At 32.9% G+C, this 22,635-nt stretch overlaps 1 protein-coding gene across 1 annotated transcript in view; it reads left to right on the top strand.

Annotated features, from left to right (window-relative positions):
• Window positions 1–22,635, top strand: part of LOC306670247 (palmitoyltransferase ZDHHC19-like) — a 151,263-nt gene that overhangs the window by 117,556 nt on the left and 11,072 nt on the right. Inside the window, exon 7 of the mRNA XM_079154920.1 lies at window positions 8,321–8,410. Coding sequence (XP_079011046.1) covers window positions 8,321–8,329 — 9 coding nt within the window. The 3' untranslated portion in view covers window positions 8,330–8,410. The remainder of the gene's footprint in view (window positions 1–8,320; window positions 8,411–22,635) is intronic.

The raw sequence follows: 22,635 nt of genomic DNA, 5'->3' as shown, positions 1-22,635 counted from the left end.
ATTTGCATGGATATTGTCCTGGATGCTGTAACATTAAAAGATGGACGCAAGAAATGGCTAAAATGATGAAGAATGGAAACAAGTAATTATACCTGTCTGTGCTTTCATTTGACTTTACTATTTACTTACACTCTCCTTTAAAGAACATACCAAGAACACACCCATGACAGCAAGTAAATTTAGAATCATCCCAGGATTCAAGCTAAATATGCAAGCATAGTTTTATATGAGGACAGAAACTGGTGGGAAAAGTAAACTGAAGAATTCAATTTGAACATGACCAAAATCATATTGTACAAAAAATGAAGGAAAGATCATGCAAAACATGATCAGGTGAACTACAAACTAAAAAGCAATATTGAAAAAATATATTACTAATTCTTGTTTAAAACATAATTGTTTAATATTAGTATTTTAGAAAAGTCAATTATATTTAAATATCCATTCTCTCTAAATTAATTCATGGTGAATAAAATCAATAACATGAAATCATGCATATATGTCTTCTTGGCAGATCCTTGGTAGTACATGTAGAACCAGAACATTGAATAAGAATGCTGAGTCTGTCAAAAAGTCATGGAACAATGGTTTGGGGTCACGATCCCAAGGACTTTAAAAAATATTAATGAACCTATTAATTAAAATTAATAGTCCCATATGATTTGTGGCCACCATGTTAGGCTAAGAGCTGTGACAGTACCACTTTTGCAAAATGCAGCTCACATATGATGTTTCTCAGTTCACCCTTAAAGCAATATTTTCTCAATATCTAGGTTTGAAACTGAAATTAACTTATTTTTTAAAACCTGATTGTGGTGAAAATTTTCTCAATATCTAGAACATCAAGTTTGAAACTCAGGGGCTGGGGTTGTGGCTTAGTGGTAGAAGTGCTTGCTTGTATGTGTGAGGCACTGGGTTCAATCTTCAGCATCACATAAAAATGAATAAATAAAGATATTATGTCCATATAAAACTAAAAACATACTTTTAGAAAGTTTGAAACTCAATAGAGAAATAGGCAAAAGATAAAAACCAGCAATTCATTAGAAAAGAAACCCAGTGGAACCTAGATCAGTTTCAAATTCCTCAGTAACTAGGAAAATGCAAATTATACCAACAAAAAGATATTAGTTTTACTCAGCTGATTATTATGCAGAAATGAGAAAGGATTCATTTGTTTCTGCTCGGCAGTTGGCAGTTGAAATAAGTTCTTGAAACATAGATCTACATAAACATGTTTTGAATAAATAAATATGATTAATGTCAAATGTTACAAGTGTTGTAGAGATTCAGACACACTACACATCTGGTGAGAGTTTGGTGCAGTTAGTCTGAAGTGAAAACTTCCTGAAATAACATGTAGTATGATTCTGTCTCTGCACATTCTTACTCTGAAGGAAGTCATGCATATGTCCTTGAAGAAGTATGTTTGAAGTTTTCTTCAAAATCCCATTGCAGATATGAGGCGTTAGAGGCAATCTTGAAAAGCATCAAGAATCTATCTTGAAAGAGCAAGCCAATTTTTTCTTATCATTGTTTATTTTTTTCTATTTTTTAATCATTGTGAAATAAATATCATTTTCCTATGGACACCTCTGGTAAATTGCCCTAGTAATTTCTGATTTTCCTAAAAAATATTATTTGTATTTATCTTAATACATGCTTCAGTACTTAAAACCATTCTCTCCTATGCTAACATATGTGACAGTAGAGAGGCAGCATTCAGAATAAAATGGATTTCAATACTGTCTTGGAAATTTAAAGAGATTTAGTAAACTAAGGTTTCTTTTCTCTTCACATTGAATATTTATTTAATTATTCATAATGTAGTTCTTATTTATTATTACATATTATTTGTGGTCTTGAAATTAATGTATTTCCATTTTATTCTTCTTTCTACCCCTCCCCTTCCCCTCCTGCTTCTCCTTGTTATTATTTTCTTAACTGTTTTATTCAAGGAATATATATATTTTTTTCCTTACCTACACCTCTCTTCCTTAATCTCCTCATTTTCTATTTTTCATTATGTTTTTCAAAGTGATTACTCTCTTAGGAAGATATAAAGGCTCATAATTTAGACAAAGTTTTTCAGTGTCTTTGCTGAAGTGACTGAAAGCAACTCAGGTCCACAGCAGGGGCCTGTAGAACACTAGTCAGAAGCACTTCCTCACCAAGCGGGGAGAATGAATGCCATTTATTTAAAAGACCTTTTCAGTTTGTCACATTCTGTTACTTAAATAAATGGTCATTTCACAATAAATCAATTGTAGTTTAATTAGAATGCTAATTAGACTATTCATAGGAAAGTATGAATTAAAAAGAAGTTGCACATAGTATACAGCAGAGCATTTCCCAAGAGACTTAAAGAAGAAAGACTTTGCAAACATCCACTTGATGTACAGGTTGAATTTTTTCCACTTAAAGGAAAAAAAAAAAAAAAAAAAAAACTGTACAAACCACCAAACCCCTAATGCAATGTAATGTAATTTATTGTATTCCTAGGCAAGTAAATTATTAGTTATGACTTCATAACAATAATCAAGTTATTCTTTTCAGTCAGGTAAGCTTTTAAAAACATGGAAGAAAGATGAATTATCATTTGAATGTTTTCATAAGACTTAATGATCAATTACCCTAAAAATTTTAGTTTCATAATGTCATTGTGATTCAAGGAAATCAGTTCTATCACAGAAGTAAAAAGCTTCAGATACATACAAACAAAACTATAGAAGTTTCTGATAGGAAATGAGGCCCTTGCATCATAGGACCTCACTCATCCACACAATCCTAAGTGTGTTATTTTCACAAAGTAATGAACTATACTAACTGCATGCTAGTTCATAAAAAACAGGAAAAACTCTTCAAATCAATTCATTTACAGACTTTTAACTTTATTTGCACAAAATATTTTATTAAGGTTTCATTTTATGATTATTTTCATTTAAAAATAAGTCAATTAAAGTTTGCTTTTCCATAATCTGCCACTTCAGATGCCCCATAAAGGTGATAATAATTATTATGCAATTTTGAAATTTTAATGTTTTTGAATATTGTATTTTATACTTCATATTTGTTACCATTTTCATTATAATTATTTAAGTTATAACACACACAGTGAAACAATACGGATACAACTTTGTCAATTCACTGCTACGAAAAGTGAGAGCAAATGCTCAACAAAAGTCGTCTGTCAATTTTCACTGAAATGTCTATTTATAATGACCAAATATTGGAAACAACATACACAACAGCAACAGCAAGAGAAAAATTGTGATATAGCCATACAATGGAATATTCCTTAGCAGTAATAAAGAAAACTTTTCATAACCATTTGATTGAATAAGTGAACGCCAGACAATTTTGAAACCATTTGATTAAATAAAAGAACACCAGAGAAAAGGTTGCATGTGATGCATATTTTCATAAATTTCTAGAATATAAAAATTAATCAGTGATGGCACAAATCTGATCAATGGTGAGACAGAGAGGGAGGGAGTTACAAGAAACTGTAAGGAATGATAGAAATGTTTGTTACCTCAAATATGATCAATATGTAAATCATGGGGAAAATATACCCTTTAAATATATGCAGTTTATTATAAATAAGTTAAGCCTCATTAAAGCATGAAGGCATAAAACAGCTTCAGTTTACATAAATATGATATCTTGGTCTACATCAAAATTTTGAAATTTTGATTTTATTGAAACTTTGATGGATGGAAATAAGAGATGTCAGCAGGGAATCACAAATCACATGATTATTATGGTAAAATAATGAGGCCTGGGGCCCATTAAAAATCAATTAAGTTTGGAACTTCAAGTGCCATGATTCCTCAGCAGAGGAATTGCACAGGTCCACTGGTAAGTGATCCTCTGCTGCAATAAGTATGGCATGACAGCATGGCTCACAGTCAGCTCCTGTGATGCCTCTCTGCATTGTGGCTCAGGGCACAGGGCAGTGGTGCAGGATATCACCTAAGCTGATAATAAATGGACAGACAGTAAATATGCACCAGCTCATTCAAAGGAAAGTAGAAAGAATGCAATTACTGTATTTATATCCAAGAGGAATGCCTTTGATGAGAAATGAAATTAAGTCTAACTGTTAAGAACCAAGGTGATGTCTCACTGCAGTCACTAGTGAAGAAACATGGCAAGATAAGCAAGAGCTTCTAAAACGAGGCTAAGAGTGAACCTGGTGAAATAATAATCATAATTTAATTGACAAAGTAAAAGACTCATGTACAAGATAAAACTGAGCTGGTGTGGCCTAAGAAGTGAGTCATGCAGTGGACATCTCACTATAGAACGGATAATTCAACAGAATCTTGATTGGCATAGGGCTTCAAGGGAGGGGCACTTTATATCAACTGAAGCACATGAGTGTGGGCCAGAGGGGAAAATGCATTACAGTATGTTCAGCTGAATATTGTTATAATTTATGATGCAAGAGAAAACAATGCAGTGAGATGGCAAATGTAAGAGTAAATCACAAAAATCTTTATTCCATTTCTTGATGCTGAAGAATGATTTTTGTAGTTAATACAGAACACTGAAAGATTTTAAGTAGATAAATAAGAAACTCAATTTGCATTTCAGTAAAAGCGCCTCATGGGGAAAAACATTTGGTGGGTTACTCCTGGCCTTGTGACCTTACATAATACTAAATGTTATTACATTAAAAGCTAATGTCCAAGATACCAAGAGATCAGAAACTATGGAAGTGGATACAGTCATTATGTTAAATTGAATATAAAAATTTTAATGATTAGTAGATTTGAAAGGAAGCTAAAAACCTGCTAAAGTTGTCTAAATTGCTTCCCACATTTCTGACTTGAGCAACTTGATAGTATATAGTGTCATAAATTAATTGAGGAAATATTGAGCACAAGCATATTTCACATTTGGCTGATTTAGTTTCACATATCTACGGGAAAACCAGGAAGAGACGTATGATACTCACTGATTTATTTGTTCAGAATTCAGGAAAGTCACCTAGATTGGAGATTCAGAAGTTTCAGAATTTAACTAGTAAACCATAAAATGTCTGCCAAGATAGTCAAGGAAAATATTTTAGGTTAAATATTTTAGGTGTGGGAGAGGAAAAAGAAGGAGGAAGAGGAGTTAGAGAAGAAGGATGAGGAGAAGAGGGAAAAGAGGAGGAGGAAGAAGAAAATGAAGAAAATGGCTTTACATAGAGACTATGAAACAATGAGGATAAACAAAAAAATATCATACAGAAATTATTTTTATAAGTCAGATAGGACAAAGTTTCAAGAAAAGGGCAATAAAAGTGGTTTCAAATGTACAGAGAACAAGAAAAGAGAGATCAGCTGAGGAAGCAGCCCAGTGGCAGATTGCTTGCCTAGCATGTGTGAGGCCTGGGTTTGATCTCCTGTACCGAAGGGAAAAAACAACAGAAAAGAACCCCAAAAAACACGGATAAAAATAATTCACTTTGTTAAGAGAGATTGTAGTGGTGAAAGATGTTAGACTGAAGTAGGCTTAAGTTTAAGTAGGCCAAAGTTTAAGTAAAGACCATTTCTGTGATGCATCGAGATACGGAAAAGAAAAGAAGGGTAAAGGATAAAATGTAGTTGGGACATGGTGCCGAGTAGGGACAAGAAACTTTACTTATCTAGCAGATTAATGATTTATAAGCATCAGTTCTTCATTTGGTACTAGGTATTGACCAGGGCTGAGGACACAGATCCTCCTCATAGGCCTTTTCATTCTATTGCTTTGCAGTCGTTTGAACAGAATCTGTTAGTTTTTCTAGAACCAGGATCAGGATCAAGAGTTTGATCAGCCTCAATATCAGGACTTCTTTGCTCTAGAAAGTGCAGATGAAGAAATAAAACGACAAAAACAGCAACAGAATTAGGAATGAATAGGAAGGTTTAAATTTAGACCCAGAAAACAGATTTCATATTATTACTTATGTGGGAAAGAGAAAGAATCATACTTCTCCCCACTATAACTTTATGCCCTTGTTTATGTATCTTGTGATACAATAGCAAACAAATAAAAATGTAAAAAGTGGAGAAGAGAATCAAATACTTAAAACAATTCATTGTTTGCCATGTTAATACTTTTTATACCTCATGGAGATTATTTCTTATCCATGATCCCATTTGATTCTTAAGTCAACGAAGTGATTAGAAAAAAAATTTTATGTTTTAAATGATGAAATTGAGATTCCAGGGGCCCAGGAAATTGATTAATTCATCATTCTGGTGTTAATGCCTCAAAATTACATAAAAACAATAAGATCATCAAACATTAGTAATACCATCTCTCATTTATGCAAGTTTAAGTGGGAAAAAGTAAACAAAAACTCTATTAGCATACAGCTTATCATGAATCTTTACAGTGCACATTTCTATTAGTTTAATGTCTTTTAACATGGGCATTTAAAACAGGACATAAAGTATATGTACTAAAGCAGACCATGGAGGAGTGGTATGTGGGGTGGGCATGGATCATGAGTCATGGTTACATATCAAATTCCTATTGGGTCTTTGAGATACACAGTGCAATTAGTTTACTAGAACATTTGCAAAATCACTCTTTGCCTTCCTCTTCTATGTGCATTTCTGTTCATACTGTCCAAGTTTTGATTTAATATTAAAATAAATATAATTGGACATCTATTTGAATCATGGGAACAATGGTTTAAGAATTAGAACAAGTCTTTAGTATAGCTTATACTTCTTCAAATGTATTTTATTCTGTTAATTGAATATGATATAGTTAAAAGAAAACTAGAATTATACTTAGATTTTTGTTTTCTGGGTAAAATTTACCTTTTCCTTGTGATATAACTTTGATAAGTCACCTTCATATCTCTGAGCCTGATTATTTTTATTTTAGTTTCGAGAATGTAATAGTTTTCCTGACTATTTCAATAGGTTATAGTGAAAATCAAACAAGATAACAGACTCTTCATTAGAGGGACACATATTTTATATTTAACTTAAAATTGTGCAGGCTGAAAAAACTAAACTGTGGTATTAAGTAGTAATTTTTCCACTTTTCAGCTCTGTGTCCTTGGGAAGACTTTCTATGCCTCAGTTTGCTTATTTGTGCAACTCATATCATAATAATAATTCTGACCTTATATCACTATGAAAATTAAAGGAAATAAAATATCCAGTGCTCTTAGAATAGTGTCTAGTATAGTAAATATAATTAAAGTTTTCATACTGGGAAGAGAGTAGGAAGAGGAGCCACAACTAGAATATAATAGTGAATATTTCACAATTATTTCTTTCAGTAGATTTTCAACTTTTACAAATATGTAAGCCAAAATCAAAATGTTGCAGCTTTAACAAAGCATACATTTGTGATTTAAATCCTACAAAATGCAAATAAATTTAAGCTTTATCATATTACTTTTCTGCACAATTATAATGTAAGCATGTTGAATTCCCTTTGGCTGCTTTCTTTGAACAGCAGGCTCCACTTCTCTAAAACTTTAACTCCCTAAGATATAGACAGAAAGTTTGGGATTTGCCTCAAAGCAACTTCATATTGAGATTTCATCTGTGAAACAAATTCACTCAGCAAAACTCACTGTAAATCAACTCACATGTTTTCCTAGATCTATTATGTGATGAAAGTTTAATGCTCTAGTAATTCTTTTACTTATAATTCTATAATTAACAAAATAGTTTTGTTTAAATATACATATGAATTTTTATGATGTACCACATGTTGTTCTGATACTTCTATACATTTTACATTGTCCTTATCATGATAAAAATAATCTTTAAACATAAGCATAATCTGGTTAGTGAAGAGCTTATATTGAACCCATGAATTTCCACTTCAGAGAACTTCTAAATTCTCTGAATCATCTATTGATCATCTATTGATGATTCATAGAAACTCTATAATAGTTATGCTGGTAATTTTTATATTATTGCTTGACTATATAATTAAATTTAGTGCCTATTGAATATCTTCCAGCAATCACAATGTAAGTGAATAAATATGTTAATTAATGCACACCTGACTCATTTTTTGTTTACTTCTCATTCTCACTGTAAAAAAATCTTAGGATCTTATATCTTGAAGGATAAAATGTTAAAATTAAATATTTGAAATGAATAATAATGTGTCTTTCCCATTTCTTAGCTGGGTAATAAACATTTGCTACTTGTGAGTATTCTATATTTTTATCCTTTAATGAAATGTGCATACATATGAAATTTTTAAATTGTGAGATACTTTCAGATTATATTTCAATTAAAAATTGAAAATAATATACTATTTCAAAATTTTGTGTAGTTTCATGCTTTCAGATTCTTCATTACAGATTTGTTAAGATATTGGAATAGAAGAGGTGGTTTTCCAAGTTGCTCCATGGCATGAGACTGGGAAAGTGGATAAATAGCTTTTCAGTAATGTGGGTGAAAAGATTTTAAAGATTTAATATTGGACTCTCAGAATAGCTTGGGGACTCAGAATATGGGATACAGAAAAATAAAAGAAGAAAACCCACCACAGGCACCTGCTGGAATTGATACATACACTGTGGGCAAGTTGGAGAGAAGGACACTAAAATACTACATTCAGGTAGCACCCTGGTATATCTTGGTGTAAGAAATCAGAGATCAAGGACACTGCTGTACTGATTCAGAGGGTAAGTTACACTATATCCTCTTGGGGAAAAGATTCTGTGTGCCCCCAGTTATCCATGGAAATCCAAAGCAGATGCCATATTTGCACCAGGCTACAGTGACCAGTGGGTATGGGAACAAGCTCAGGAAAGCCAACTTCTGTAATCTGAGCTAGGTCCAAAGGCTGCAGCAGTCAAGAGCCTGCCACAAGACTATGAGAGTCCATAGGAAACCAGGAGAAATTCAGACGCAGAGAAAGTTTTACCCATGGATATGGGTCACTGAGATCTGAGAGATTTCCAGGTCCCTCTCATACTTTTGAGTTGGGTAGCTTGCAGGACCAGCTGGGGTGGGCCAGGAATTCTATTGGATAGGTGGGAGTGACTGTGTGCTTGGGGATAGATCCCAGGAGACCAGGAAGGACATGATCTATGCGTGGCAGTGGGGGAGAAAAATTGGATTTTCTCTACATGACAGGAACCCATGGGAGATCCTATGGTGCAGATGCCCAGTGTTAATTGGCAGCTTCTGGGTTCTTCAGGCACACTGATTAAAAATATTGAACAATCACCCTTCAACAAAAGACCAGGACCTCACTACACCTAAACCATGCCTTTGGAAACTCCACGTATGGGAACTCATCTCATAGAACTCTACAGCAAACTCACCCAGAGAGTGGAGTAGAAAACTCTCCAAACTTCCTCACCTCATAGCACAGGAAGGGAAGTGGAAAATTTTTTAACTCCAACCAGCAACTTGAGGAGTGATGCTAAAAGAGGAAGAACTTGGCAGCATATGGCTACTCCTCTAGTGCATAATAAAAACCTAAAGAGAAAAAGGAAAGAATGACATTGGCAACACACAACAAACATATTTTCATTCATAATTTTGATAACTGTAATGGAAACAATTTAATTTTTCATCAAGAAACATTTTAAAAAAAATTTAAATCAGTTTTTTTTCCCTTTTGTTCTGTCTTCCTTCACTTTGTGTTTTTTGATTTTTTGCTGAATGTTGCATGGGATGTGTACCTATACATATATTTTAAATTTCTTCATTTCTGGAAATTTTTGAAAGTAGTTATTTTTCATGACTCTGTCTTTTGAGGGTTTGGGTTTTTGATTAGTGTACTGTGAATTCTCTTTTTCTTAAATGCATTTCTCTCTTTTCTTTTTCTAACATACAAATTATATTGTTCTATATTTCGAGCTTTCTTTAATTTTTTGCTTTTATTTTCTCTCCTCTTCCCTTATAATCATCATTTCCCCATCTCTTCTGATTCCTCTCTTCACCTTTTCAAGTAGCAAAACCTTTTCCAAACTTATTGTTTTACAATAAGCAATTGCTTATCATATAACTTCTGCTTATTGTGTAAATTAAAACTGTAGATGTCATAGTAAGAACTAAGAATTTACGTGAATGGTATAAATTGTTTGCATTGGAGGTTGTTATTATGTACCTTCCCCCTAAATTGTGAGAAACTAGAAACCTTTAGGGACACTATAAGTTCACAGAGGAGAGGCTCTGTCACCTACACCCCAATATGGAATGCATAGACACACAAAACGATATGAAAATAAGAGTTGAACTATTCCAAACAAATCAAAATACCTTGATAACAAAATCCATGGACACCATAGTGGAGGAAATATCAAACAAATTTATAAAATTCATACTTAAACTGATGATGCTTTACAAGGTAAAAGATGATGTAAGAAGCCAAATCAGAGATAAATTATAGGAAGTGAAAGATTGCTTCCAAAAGAGAGATTTTGAAAAAAATCCAAAGGGAAATTCTCAAAATGAAGAAATAAATAAATCAAATTGAAAATTTAGTTGAAAGTATCACCAATAGACTACACCACCTGGAAGGTAGCATTTCTGACAATGAAAACAAAATGTATAATCCTGAAACAAAATCTGACCATGGAGAGTAGTAGTTAAGAGAATCAAGAAATATGAAATAACATAAAAAGTCCAAATTTAAGATTCATTTGGATAGTTGAAGTCTATGAAACCCAGACTAATTCATGCTAAGTGAGATAAGCCAATATCAAAAAACTAAAGGAAGAATGATCTCACTGAGAAGCAGATGATGACACATAATGGGGGTGGGAGAGGACAAGAATGGAGGAAGGAGGTACTGTATAGAGGGAAAAGAGGGGTGGGAGGGGTGGGGGGAAGGGGAAAAATAACAGAATGAATCAAACACCATTACCCTATGTAAATGTATGATTACACAAATGGTATGACTTTACACCATGTACAAACAGAGAAACAACATGTATCCCATTTGTTTACAATAAAAATAAATTAAAAAGAAAAAGGAATACAACATCAGAAATCCAAAACTTTAAGAAGGAAATATAAAATCAAATACAGGAGGCACACAGGATCCCAAATATACAACATTACAACAGACACGTACAAAAGCACATTATTATGCACATGCCCAACATGCAGAATAAAGGATAGAGTTTTAAAGACTGATGGAGAAAAATGACAGGTTGCATATAAAGGTAAAACAATCGTATTTCAGCTGATTTCTCATATCAGACCCTGAAAGACAGGAGGTCTTGGAATAATATATGCAAAGAGAAAATAAATGTCCAGCAAGAATGCTATACTCAGCAAAATTAAGATTCAGAATGGACGATGAAACAAAAACCTTCCACAATAACCAAAAATTAAAAGAATTCACACCTAGAAAGCCTACTGTACAAAACATACTCCATAAAATAATTCATGCATATGAAATAAGAAAAATAATTGAAAATCAGCAGAGGGAGGAAATACACTGGAAGAAGAGTCAAAGCATAATACTAATTAAAAACTAGAAATAAATCAAAATAAGGGAATAAAACTAATCTTTCAATAGTAACATTGAATGTAAATGACCTCAACTCATCAATCAAAAGACACAGACTGGCAGACTGGATTATAAAACAAACCCCAATGATATGCTGTATCCAAGAGATTCACCTACTAGGCAAAGACTTCCACAGACTGAAAATAAAAAGATGGGAAAAATGTATCATTCACATATATCTCAAAAGCTAGCAGATGAGATGTAATTCAAGCCAAAGTTAATGAGAAGAAACATAGAAAGTCTTTTCATGCTGCTAAAGTGAATCATACAACGACTAAAAATAACAATGGTAAATATTTAGGGACTAAACATGGAGCATCTACAAATATCTAACAAATTTCTCAATATCAAGAATCAGATGGACCAGAACACAATAATACTGAGCGATATTAAAATATCTCTCAAATCACTGGATAGATTTTTGAAACAAAAATGAAACAAAAAAACTATAGAACTCAAAAATATAATTAATAATTTAGGAAAAACATATATATATATATATACACACACACTGTATTTTACATATCAATGATTTAATATATTTGTTCTCAGCAGCACATGTGTCAATTTTAAAATTAGATCTTAGGCCACAAAGCAACTCTGAACAAACACAAACACACAAAAAAATACAAATAACACCTTTTGTTCTTTCAGATTGTAATGTAATGAAGTTAGAAATCAAAGATAAGACAAAACAAACTTCCCTAACACATGCAGATTAAATAATCCAGTATTAAATAATGGATTGATGCAGAGGGAATCAGGGTGAAATTAAAAACTACTTTGAAGTAAAGTAGAATAGTGATACAATCTATCAAAATCAGTAGGACACTATGAAGGCAGTACTAACACAAAAGTTTATAGCATAGAGTTCTTTCATTAAAAGAATAGAATAGCACCAAATAAGTAACCTGAAATTTCATATAAAGGCCCTAGAAAGTGAAGAACAAATGAACACCAAAATCAGTAGAAGACAGGAAATAATCAAAATCAGAGACAAAATCAGTGAAACTGATATTAAAGTATTTAAAAAAAACAGTAAAGCAAAAAGTAGCTTCTTTGAAAAAGTGTACAAAAATAATAAACATGCCAGGCAAATCAAAAGAAAGAGAGAAAAAATCAAATTACTAAGACTCATGATAAAAGAGGAAATAGCAGCATAGACACTATTAAATATAGAGGATAATCAGAAACAACTTTGTATATTTGTACTCCAATAAATTAGAAAATATTGAAGACATCAACAAATTTCTAGAGACATGTGACCTACCCATTTGAATCAGGAGGACCTAGAGAACTTAAACAGATCAATTACTAGCAATGAAATTGAAAATGCCATCAAAGGTGGAGGGAATCCTTCTAAACTCAGTCTATGATGCTAGTATCACCCTGATACTAAAGCCAGACAAAGACTCATCAAGGTAGAAAATTTCAGCCAATATCCCTGATGAACTCAGATACAAAAATTCTTAATATAGCACTGTCAAGTTGCATACAAAAACACATTGAAAAGATAGTGCACCATGATCAAATGGGGATCATCCCAGGGATGCAAGGTGAGTTCAACATACAGAAATCAATAAACATAATCCATAACATCAATAGACTTAAAGACAAGAATCACATGATTATCTCAATACACGCAGAAAAGAATTTGACAAATTTAGCATCCATTTTATGCTCGAAACACTAGAAAAACTAGGGATAGCAGGAATATAACTCAATATTGTAAGAGTTTCTTACACAGACCCAAGACCAAGCATTCTAAATGGGGAAAAACTAATAGCATTCTCTCTAAAAACTAGAACAAGTCAGGGATGACTTCCATCACCACTTCTATTCAACAGAGACCTTGAAACTCTTGCCAGAGCAATCAAGAAAGGAATGAAATTAAAGGATATGAATAGAAATAAAAAGTGTTCAAACTCTGTTTGCCAATGACAAGATCCCATATATTTAACCCAAAAAACTCCACAAGAAAACTTCTAGATCTCAAATTAATTCACAAAGGTAGGAGGACAAAATTTTCACCCATTAATCAATTACATTCCTATACACCAATGATAAATCAGCTGTAGAGAAAAGAGCAAAATGATCCCATTCACAATAGACTCAAAATTAACATCCATAAACTTGAAAATCAATCTAACAAAAGAGTTTAGAGACTGCTACAATAAAAACTACAAATCACTAAAGAGAAAAACTGAAGATGACCTTAGAAGATGGAAAGATTTCCTATGTTCTTGGATAGTCAGAATTAATATTGTCCAAATGTCCATGCTACCAAAAGTTTTATAAAGATTGAATGCAATAACTGTTAAAATTTCAATGATATCCGCATAAAATAGAAAAAGCAGTTATGATATTCATTGAAAAATAAGAAGCCTAGAATAACCAATACAATGCTCAGTGAGAAAAGTAACAAAGGAGGCATCACAATACTAGATGTTAAATTATACTACAGAGCTATAGTAAGAAATAAAGCATGGTGTTGGCACCAAAACAGGCATGAAGACCAATGGAATTGAATAGAAACAGTGACAAACCCACATGAAAACAATTATGTACTAGACCTAGGTGCTAAAACATACATTGGAGCAAAGATAGCCTCTTCAACAAATGGTACTAGGAAAACTGGAAATCCATATGTAGCAGAATGAAATTCAACCACTGTCTCACTCTGCACAAAACTCAACTCAAAGTAGATTAAGACCTAGGCATTAGACCAGAAATCCTGCACCTACTAGAATAAAATGTAGGTTCAACACCCCAACAACTTGGCTTGGGAACCAGTTTCCTCAACAAGACAAGAAGTAAAATCAAGAATCAATAGAAGAGATGTGATCAAACTAAAAAGCTTCTTCAGAGCAAAGGAAACAATCAAGAACATGAAGAAAGCCAACAGTATGGAAGAAAATCTGCCACTGTAGATAAGGTTTTAATTTCTAGAATATACACAGGACCAAAAATCTTAACACCAATAATAATAATAATTATTATTATTATTATTATCTAATCAGTAAATGGGCAAAGAGACTAATCTAACAATTCTCAGTAGAAGAAATATGAATAGTTACCACACTTTAAAAACTGTAAACATCTCTTGCAATTAGGGAAATCCAAATTAAAACTGCAGTAACATTTGAACTCATTCCAACCAGAATGGCAATTATCTAGATTCTATTCAAGTAATAATAGATGTTGGTGAGGTTGTGGGGAAAAGGTCTGCTGATATATTGTGGAGGGAGTACAAATTAACATAACCACTCTGAAAAACATTATGGAGATTCCTCAAAACACTAGGAATGGAACCTCCATTCAACCCAGTTATCCCAATTCTCAGTATATACCCAAAGGATTTAAAATCAATATCGTACAGAGATGTAGCAACCTCACTGTTTACAGCAGCACAATTCACAATAGCTAAGATATGAAGTCAACCTAATGCCTTTGGTAGAGGAATGGATAAAGAAAATGTGGTATGCATTTACAATGGAATCTTACTCAGCCATAAGTAGGAATAACTTTATGACATTTACTGGTGAATAGATAAATCTTATGACTATCATGCTAAGTGAAATGAGCCAATCCCCAAAACCCAAAGGTCAAACACTCTTTCTGATATGTTAATGCTAACCTATAACAAGGGGGGTGGAGGGGAAGAATTGAAGTAGTGGATTAGACGAAGGGGAAAAAAGGGAAGGGAGGTGAAAGTAAGAATAGGAAAGATAGTGAAATGAATCTGCCATATTTCCTATGTACACACACACACCTATAAACACACCACAGTGACTCCCACCATCATATACACCCACAAGACTGGGATATTAGTTAAAATATGATACATTTCATATATGTGTAAAAATGACAAAATAGACTCTACTCTCATGTGTAACTAAAAAGACCAGATAAAATTAAAATAATTTAAATAAATTCTTCATCTGCTCTAACATATGTTTCACATGTCTTTCATTGAATAGAGTCATATTTTCTTAAAACATCAATGTAAACAAAAATTCAAAAGACCTTAAAGTTTTTATCTCCTTAGTTATTCTTGTAATTATGGTTAGCAGTGGCAACAGAAAGTAATAATATATTTTGAGTCAGGTGCAATGGTATGGTACATGGTTGTAAATCCAGTGATTCAAGAAGTCAAAGACAGGAGATGGAAGTTCACAGTTCAAGGCCAGTCTCAGCAACTTAGTGACTCCCTGAGGAACTTATCAAGACCCTGTGGCCAAAAAAAAAAAAAGGACTGAGGATGTAGCTGAATTGTAAAGTGTACCTGTGTTCAATGCCCAGAATCACATGCACACACATACACGTAATCACACACAACTGTATATGTATATATATTATTAAACCAAATTGACTCTCAACATTAATAGAAAATTTAAAAATCTTACTATAAGAATAATTTTGTGGAAAAATTAGATATCATCTTGGTTTGCACTGTATTTTCAAATTTAAAACTATGGCATTAATATGATAAATTAAAGCATTATTGATATTTAGCTTCTTTTGCTTATTTGGGTTCTTAACAACACTGGACATTCTTACTATACAAAATACATATTTTTTGAAACAACGTGATCATGATGTAGTATTCTGTTGAAAACAAATTGCTAATATTTTATTTAGGATATTTGCATTTGAATTCATCAAGTGTATTGGTCTATAGTTTTCATTCCTCATTGTGCCCTTGTCTGGTTTTGGTATGAGTGTGAGAGCAGCTTTATAGAATGAATTTGGAAGTGTTCCTTCTTTTCTTTGTCATGAAATGATTTGAAGAGCTTTGGCATTAGTTCTTTCTTTAATGGCCTGGTAAAACTTTAACTAAGTATTTACCTGGTCTTGGGCTCTTCTTTATTGCAAGGCTTTTTATCACTGCTTCTATCTTATGGCTAGTTATTGGTCATTTTAGTTCTTCTATGTCTTGTTAATTTAATTTTTACCAGTTTTATGTGTCTAGAAATGCATACATTTATTTTAGATTTTCAAATTTATTGCAGCCTAATTAAAATATAAACTAATGATCCTTTAGATTTCTGTGATGTCTTTGATGATTAATTCTTTACATCTCTAATTCTATTAATTTGGGTGTTCTCTTTCTCTTTTGTTTAGTGTGACTAAAGCTTAATCATTTTTATCTTTTCAAAGAATCCATGACTTGTGTCACTGATTCTTTTCAGTATTTTTAAATTATCACTATCATTGACATTGGCCGTGATCTTATGTCCTTCTTTCTACTGGTTCTGGAATTGGTTTGTTCTTGTTCTTGAAGGGCCTTGAGATGTATCATTATGTTGTTTACTTGGAATTTTTGATATTCTTATGTAGGACTTATACCTATAAACTTCCCTCTTTGATTCGCCTTCATAATGTCCCAGAGGTTCTGGTATGTGGTATCATTTTCTCATTTAATTTTAATGTATTTTCATTTATCTCCTGATTTTTTCTATCATATATTTATCACTCAAAATTATTTTATATGTGGTTATGATTTTATACAGTTTCTGGGGGGTTTTTTGGTGTTGATTTCTAAGTTTATTTTTTTATTATCATGTAAGTAGCAAGAATTATATATATGTATGTATATATAATTTTATACACATATTTGTATTTGTATTTGCTAGGAACTGATTGGTAGCCTAAAGCATGGTCTATTTTGGAAAAGGTTCTTTAAGCAGCTGAGAAAAATTGTATTCAGCTGTTGCTGGAAAAAATATTCTATGGATGTCAATTAAGTGTATTTGATTTTTAATACTTTTTAGGTCTGAAGAGACTATTGAATTTATGACTGGATGACCTATATATTGTTGTTGAGATGTATTGAAAATACTCAGTAGGATTATATTGGGGTCTCCCGGAGTCTTTAATTTAAATATGTCTCTTATGTCATTAGGTGCATCAATGTTTGGGACATAAATATTTACTATCATTTTATCTATTTGTTGGATCATTCTTTTGCCAGTATAAAGTGACCTTTTTGTCTTTTCTGATTAATTTTGGCTTAAAATCTGCTTAGTCAAATATGAGAGCAGTTATTTCTGCTTTTGGGGGTTCCATTTGAATGGCATACCAATATCCATCCTTTCATTTTTAAACTGTGTCTATCCTCTCCTGTATAAATAGTCTCTTCACATAACATACAGTTGAGTTTTATTTCTTAAGTCATTCTACCTGTATGTGTCTTTTAGCTGGTAAGTTAAGACCAAGTATATTAAATGTCTTTATAGAGAGATGTTTATTAATTTCTGCCATTTTCATTTAATTCTGATGTTTAATTTGCTCCTATGTTGGTCTCGTTTGCTTAGCTACTCTTCAATGAGATTTGCTCATTTTTTTTACTCTGGATTTTTTAAAAAATATTTCTTCTGTGTTAAGTATGTCCTTAAGTATTTTCTGTCATGCCAGATTAGTAGTCATGAAATTTTTCTTTATTTTTATCTTGGAAGTTTGAAATTTCTTCTTCAATTGTACAGGTATCTTTGCTAGGTATATCAATCTTGGTTGACACTTATATATATTCAGAATTGGGAATACATCATTCCATGTCCTCCTGGATTTTAGAGTTTTTGCTGAGATATTGGAAGAAAATCTGATTGGCCTGCCTCTAAAAGTGACCTGATTTTTTTCCCTTGAGACATTTAAAATGTTATCCTTGTTCTGTATTTTAAGCATTTTAATGATAATGTATCATGGAAAGGTTATTTTTCTTGTCTTGTGTTTAAATTCTGAATGTCTCCTGGATGTCTACCTTATTCTCAAAGCTTGGAAAATCTGTTATTATTTCTCTGAACAGGTAATCTGTGTCATTAATCTTTATGGATCACTTCAATTCAAATAAATCTCCAATTTGGACTCAATGGTGACCCAGATTTCTTGTATATTCTAATCATGGTTACTTTCTTTTATCTCTAATACTGTCTGAATGTTCATGGCTGAATACTTTGTCTTCCAACTTTGACATTCTGCATTCAGCATGGTATAATCTATTTAAGAAATTTTTGAATGAATATTTTGATTTATTGTGTGTTTTATTTGCAAAAACTACTTGGTTCTTTTACAAAATTGCTTATATTTTAATAGCTTCTCATTCATATCCTATATTGACTTTCTTAGTTTATTCAGTTTTTAAGTAACATTTAATTGTATCCAACAATTAACTGTGGTTCAACTCTTTATGGAACCTGGAAGTTAATTTTGAGGTTATCAATTTTTCTTGATGATAGCTGATGTAGGGATAAACTGCCTGTGGTATGAAATTTGAAATGTGGGATGAGGAGAACACAGGAATTGAGACTCAAGGGAACCAAAGGCTGAACCAGGAAACTTCAGGTCACTTGAGGGTTTGACTTGCAGACTCTAGACAACTATCACTGCACCTCTGAGTTCTGTTTAAGTTTCATGAAGTAGAAAGGAATAGCATAGGTTATGATATTATAATCCCATCTTTATAAGAAAAAAATGTGATTTATTTTGTGTGTATTTCATGACATTGAAACATGATCATATCAAAAAAATTAATGATTATTACTTAGTAACATCCATTATCTACCTAGTTTTTAAGCTTTCAATTATCTGATAGTTTTAAAAATTATAATCCAAATAAAATTCTTTCATTAGTCTGTGTTTTTCTAAAGTATGTTTTGTCTATAAATATTCCTTTACGCTGCCATCTCCATCTGTTTTTATTTTTTTAGTTTTAAATGACAATAGAGTCCATTTTGAAATATTTACATAAACATAGGGTCTATCTTATTATAACAATATTTGCATTCTTGTGAATATACACAATGGTGAGATTACCTGTGATGTATTCATATATGTACATAGGAAAGTTGTCAGGTTAATTCAACTGTATTTCCTATTCCTATCACCTCTCACTTCTCTTTGTTCCCGTTTATCTAATATACTGAACTTGCATTCTTCCCCTCCTTCTCCCTTTCACACTTATTAGTATTCACATATCAGAGATACTATTTGATCTTTGATTTGGAGGGATTGGCTTATTTTTCTTGGCATGATTGTCTTCAAATATTTCTATTTATGTGCAAATGTCAAAAAGTCATTCTTCTTTATGGCTGAGTAAGATTCCATTATATATATACACACACACAATATATGACATTTTCTTTATCCATTCATCTAGTGAAAGACATCTAAGTTGGTTCCATAGCTTAGCTATTGTGAATTGAATTGCTATAAACAGTGATGTGGCTGCATCACTATAGTATGCTGATTTTAAATCCATTTGACATATACTGAGGAGTGGGATAACTGAGTCAAATGGAGATTTCATTTCTAGCTTTTTGAGGAACCTCCAAAATGCTTTCTAGAGTGGTTGCATCAATTTATGTTACTACAGTTGATGGACATGTGTACCCTTTCCCTTAATCCTCACCAACATCTTTTGGTTCTTGTATAGTTGATAATTGCCATTCTGGTTGAAGTGAGGTAAAAATCTTAGTGTATTTTTAATTGGAATTAGTCTAATTGCTACAGATGTGGAACATTTTTTTCATATATTTATTGACCATTAGTATTTCTTCTTTTGAGAAGTGTCTATTTTTTTGTGCATTTATGACAAAAAAAAATTTTTGTCATATTTATGACACCCCCCATTATGTGTCATCATCCACCTATCAGCAAGATCATTTGTCCTTTGGTTTTCTGAGATTGGCTTTCTCATTTAGCATGATATTCTCCAATTTTATCCATTTGCCTGCAAAACTTATTTCTTTTTTGCAAGTAAGTTTTTCAGTTCTTTGTATTTAAGGACCTGAGCTTTGAGTATCAGAGATTTTCTCCCATTCTTTAAGTTTTTCCTTTATACTCTTGATTGTTTCCTTTGCTGTGAAGAAGTTTTTTAGTTTGATCCCATCCCATTAATTGATTCTTGATTTTATTTCTTTCACCGTAGAATGTTGCATATTTGAGTGTTGGGCCTACATTTTCTTTTAGAAGATGCAGGGTTTATGGTTTACCTAGGTCTTTGATTCGCTTTGAGTTTTGTGCAGGGTGAGAGATAGGGATTAAATTTCATTCTGCTTCATATAGGTTTTCAGTTTTCCCAGCACCATTTGTTGAAGAGGTTATCTTTTCTCCAATGTATGTTTATGGCACTTGGTCTAGCATGAGATAAGTGTGTTCATGTGGGTTTATCACTGTGTCTCGTATTCCGTTCCATTGGTCTTCATGCCTGTTTTAGTGCCAATACCATACTTTATTTGTTACCATAGCTCTGCAGTATACTTGAAGATCTGGTATTGTCCTGTGTCTTGCTTCACTTTGTTTGATAAGTGATTCTTTGGCTATTCTAGGCCTCTTGTTTCTCCATCTCTTTCTCTTTACAAACCTTAAAATGCATTTGTTAAGGGCACCCATTCACCCATTTAAAGAGTGTTTCATTGTCTAGGGTTTCTGATTGCATCTCTGTGTTATAATTTAACATGTCCTCCATAATGTGAGTGAGTCTCATATAATCAGTAGAAAGCCTATTCTGAATGGAGAAGATAAATGAGAATTTCCTGTCTCATTGGATTCATGTTGAATACACAACATCTGCTTTTTCTGGGTTGTGGGCCTTTCAGTTTGGAACTTAAAGTATACCATTGAATCTCCTGTTTGTCGAACTTGCCAACTGCAAATCCTGGGACTTGTTGACCCTCATGAGGACATGTGAAATTTCTATTCAAACACACAGTGAACCATACATGTGGACATAATGTATTGGTTCTGTGTTCTGGAAAACCCTGATTAATATAAGTTAAAAGGTAAACTATTCTCCAGTTTGGGGTCTTAGGATACAGTCATATTTGGGAGGTTATTTTTTGAGCTTTGACATGGAAAGGAAAAATAATATTTTTCTTTTGTGAGTAAAATAATTTATTGGCATATTTCCAAAGCTCACACTATTCCACAGCATAACTGAAAATGTATTAAGAAATAGACATGATTTTTAAATATTTGATTTACAAAAATGATAAATTTTAAAAAGCATGTTAAGTTTGAAGAAAGAAGAAACAATGAAAGCTAACTATAAAAATACACTAAATAAGCTGCCCTCATAATTCAGGGTAATTAAGAGAGAGAAGAAAAAACCCTTTCTGCTCAGCTTCTAGGTGAAAATACCACAAAATATTTAGCAGTTTTTCACATACAAGGTATGAATACTAAGACAAAAATCCCTATCATCCCATGGACTCAACATACCAAAATGTCTTATTTTTTGTTCATATTTCTGCATAAATAATTTTGATTTATCTTCATCTTTAGTTTCTTTTATCTTGATTAAAGCATCCTTGCAAATGGCATCCCCGTTCCACACACACACATCCTCTTTCTCTGTGCTAAATGGCCTCTTCTTTCTGCTGCCATTCTCGTTGGTCGTTGCCTCAGTTCTAACAGGGCCCTTTGTGCTTTGGCATGTTCCCGATCTAAGGACTCAGAGTAAGGCAGTGCTAAGCTACCAAGATCGTGCTCAGCTTCTGCAAGATTCCATTGCATGCCACACAGCTCCTCACTCTCTTTCTGCATTTGGTAAGATGACTCCGTCCCCATGACTACACAGCTGGGTTCCACCGCAGACAGCTGGGTGGTGAGCGGCAGGCGGCAGGCTGCAGGTGGCAGGGAGAACCAGGGTACACATCCAAGTCATTCTCCTCCTCAGCCTCACCCTCTGCCCGTAGGAGGTTACAGGGTTCGATGGCACCCACGGTTGTTCCATGTGCAACTGGCACCAGCCCTACAACTGCCAGTGCCAATGAACTTGACCTAATGGAACCTGTAGTGCCGACCTAGCTGGCCGTTACCCAGTGTCCCGCTCAGCTTTAGTCAACTTGGGTAAGTGGAGTTGAATCTCGCTGTAGTTCTTAAAAATCAGCTTTTGTCTTCATGATTCTCTCTCTCTCTCTCTCTCTCTCTCTCTCTCTCTCTCTCTCTCTCTCTCTCTCTCTCTCTCTCTTTTTCCTGCTCTTATCTCTATTTTATTCCATCTTTCAAATCAGATTTGGTTTTCTATTACAAATAGAATATGGAATACAATTCCATATTCATTTACCTCCTGAATATAAAGAAAATGAAAACTACCTAAAATTATGTTATGAAATAACGTGTTCACACTGCTTATGTCCACAT

Source organism: Sciurus vulgaris (genome assembly GCF_902686455.1).
Source record: "Sciurus vulgaris genome assembly, chromosome: 10".
In the NCBI taxonomy this organism is placed as follows: Eukaryota; Metazoa; Chordata; class Mammalia; order Rodentia; family Sciuridae; genus Sciurus; species Sciurus vulgaris.
The sequence above is the reverse complement of the archived record's forward strand: the minus strand, read 5'-3'. Positions and strand labels throughout refer to the sequence as shown.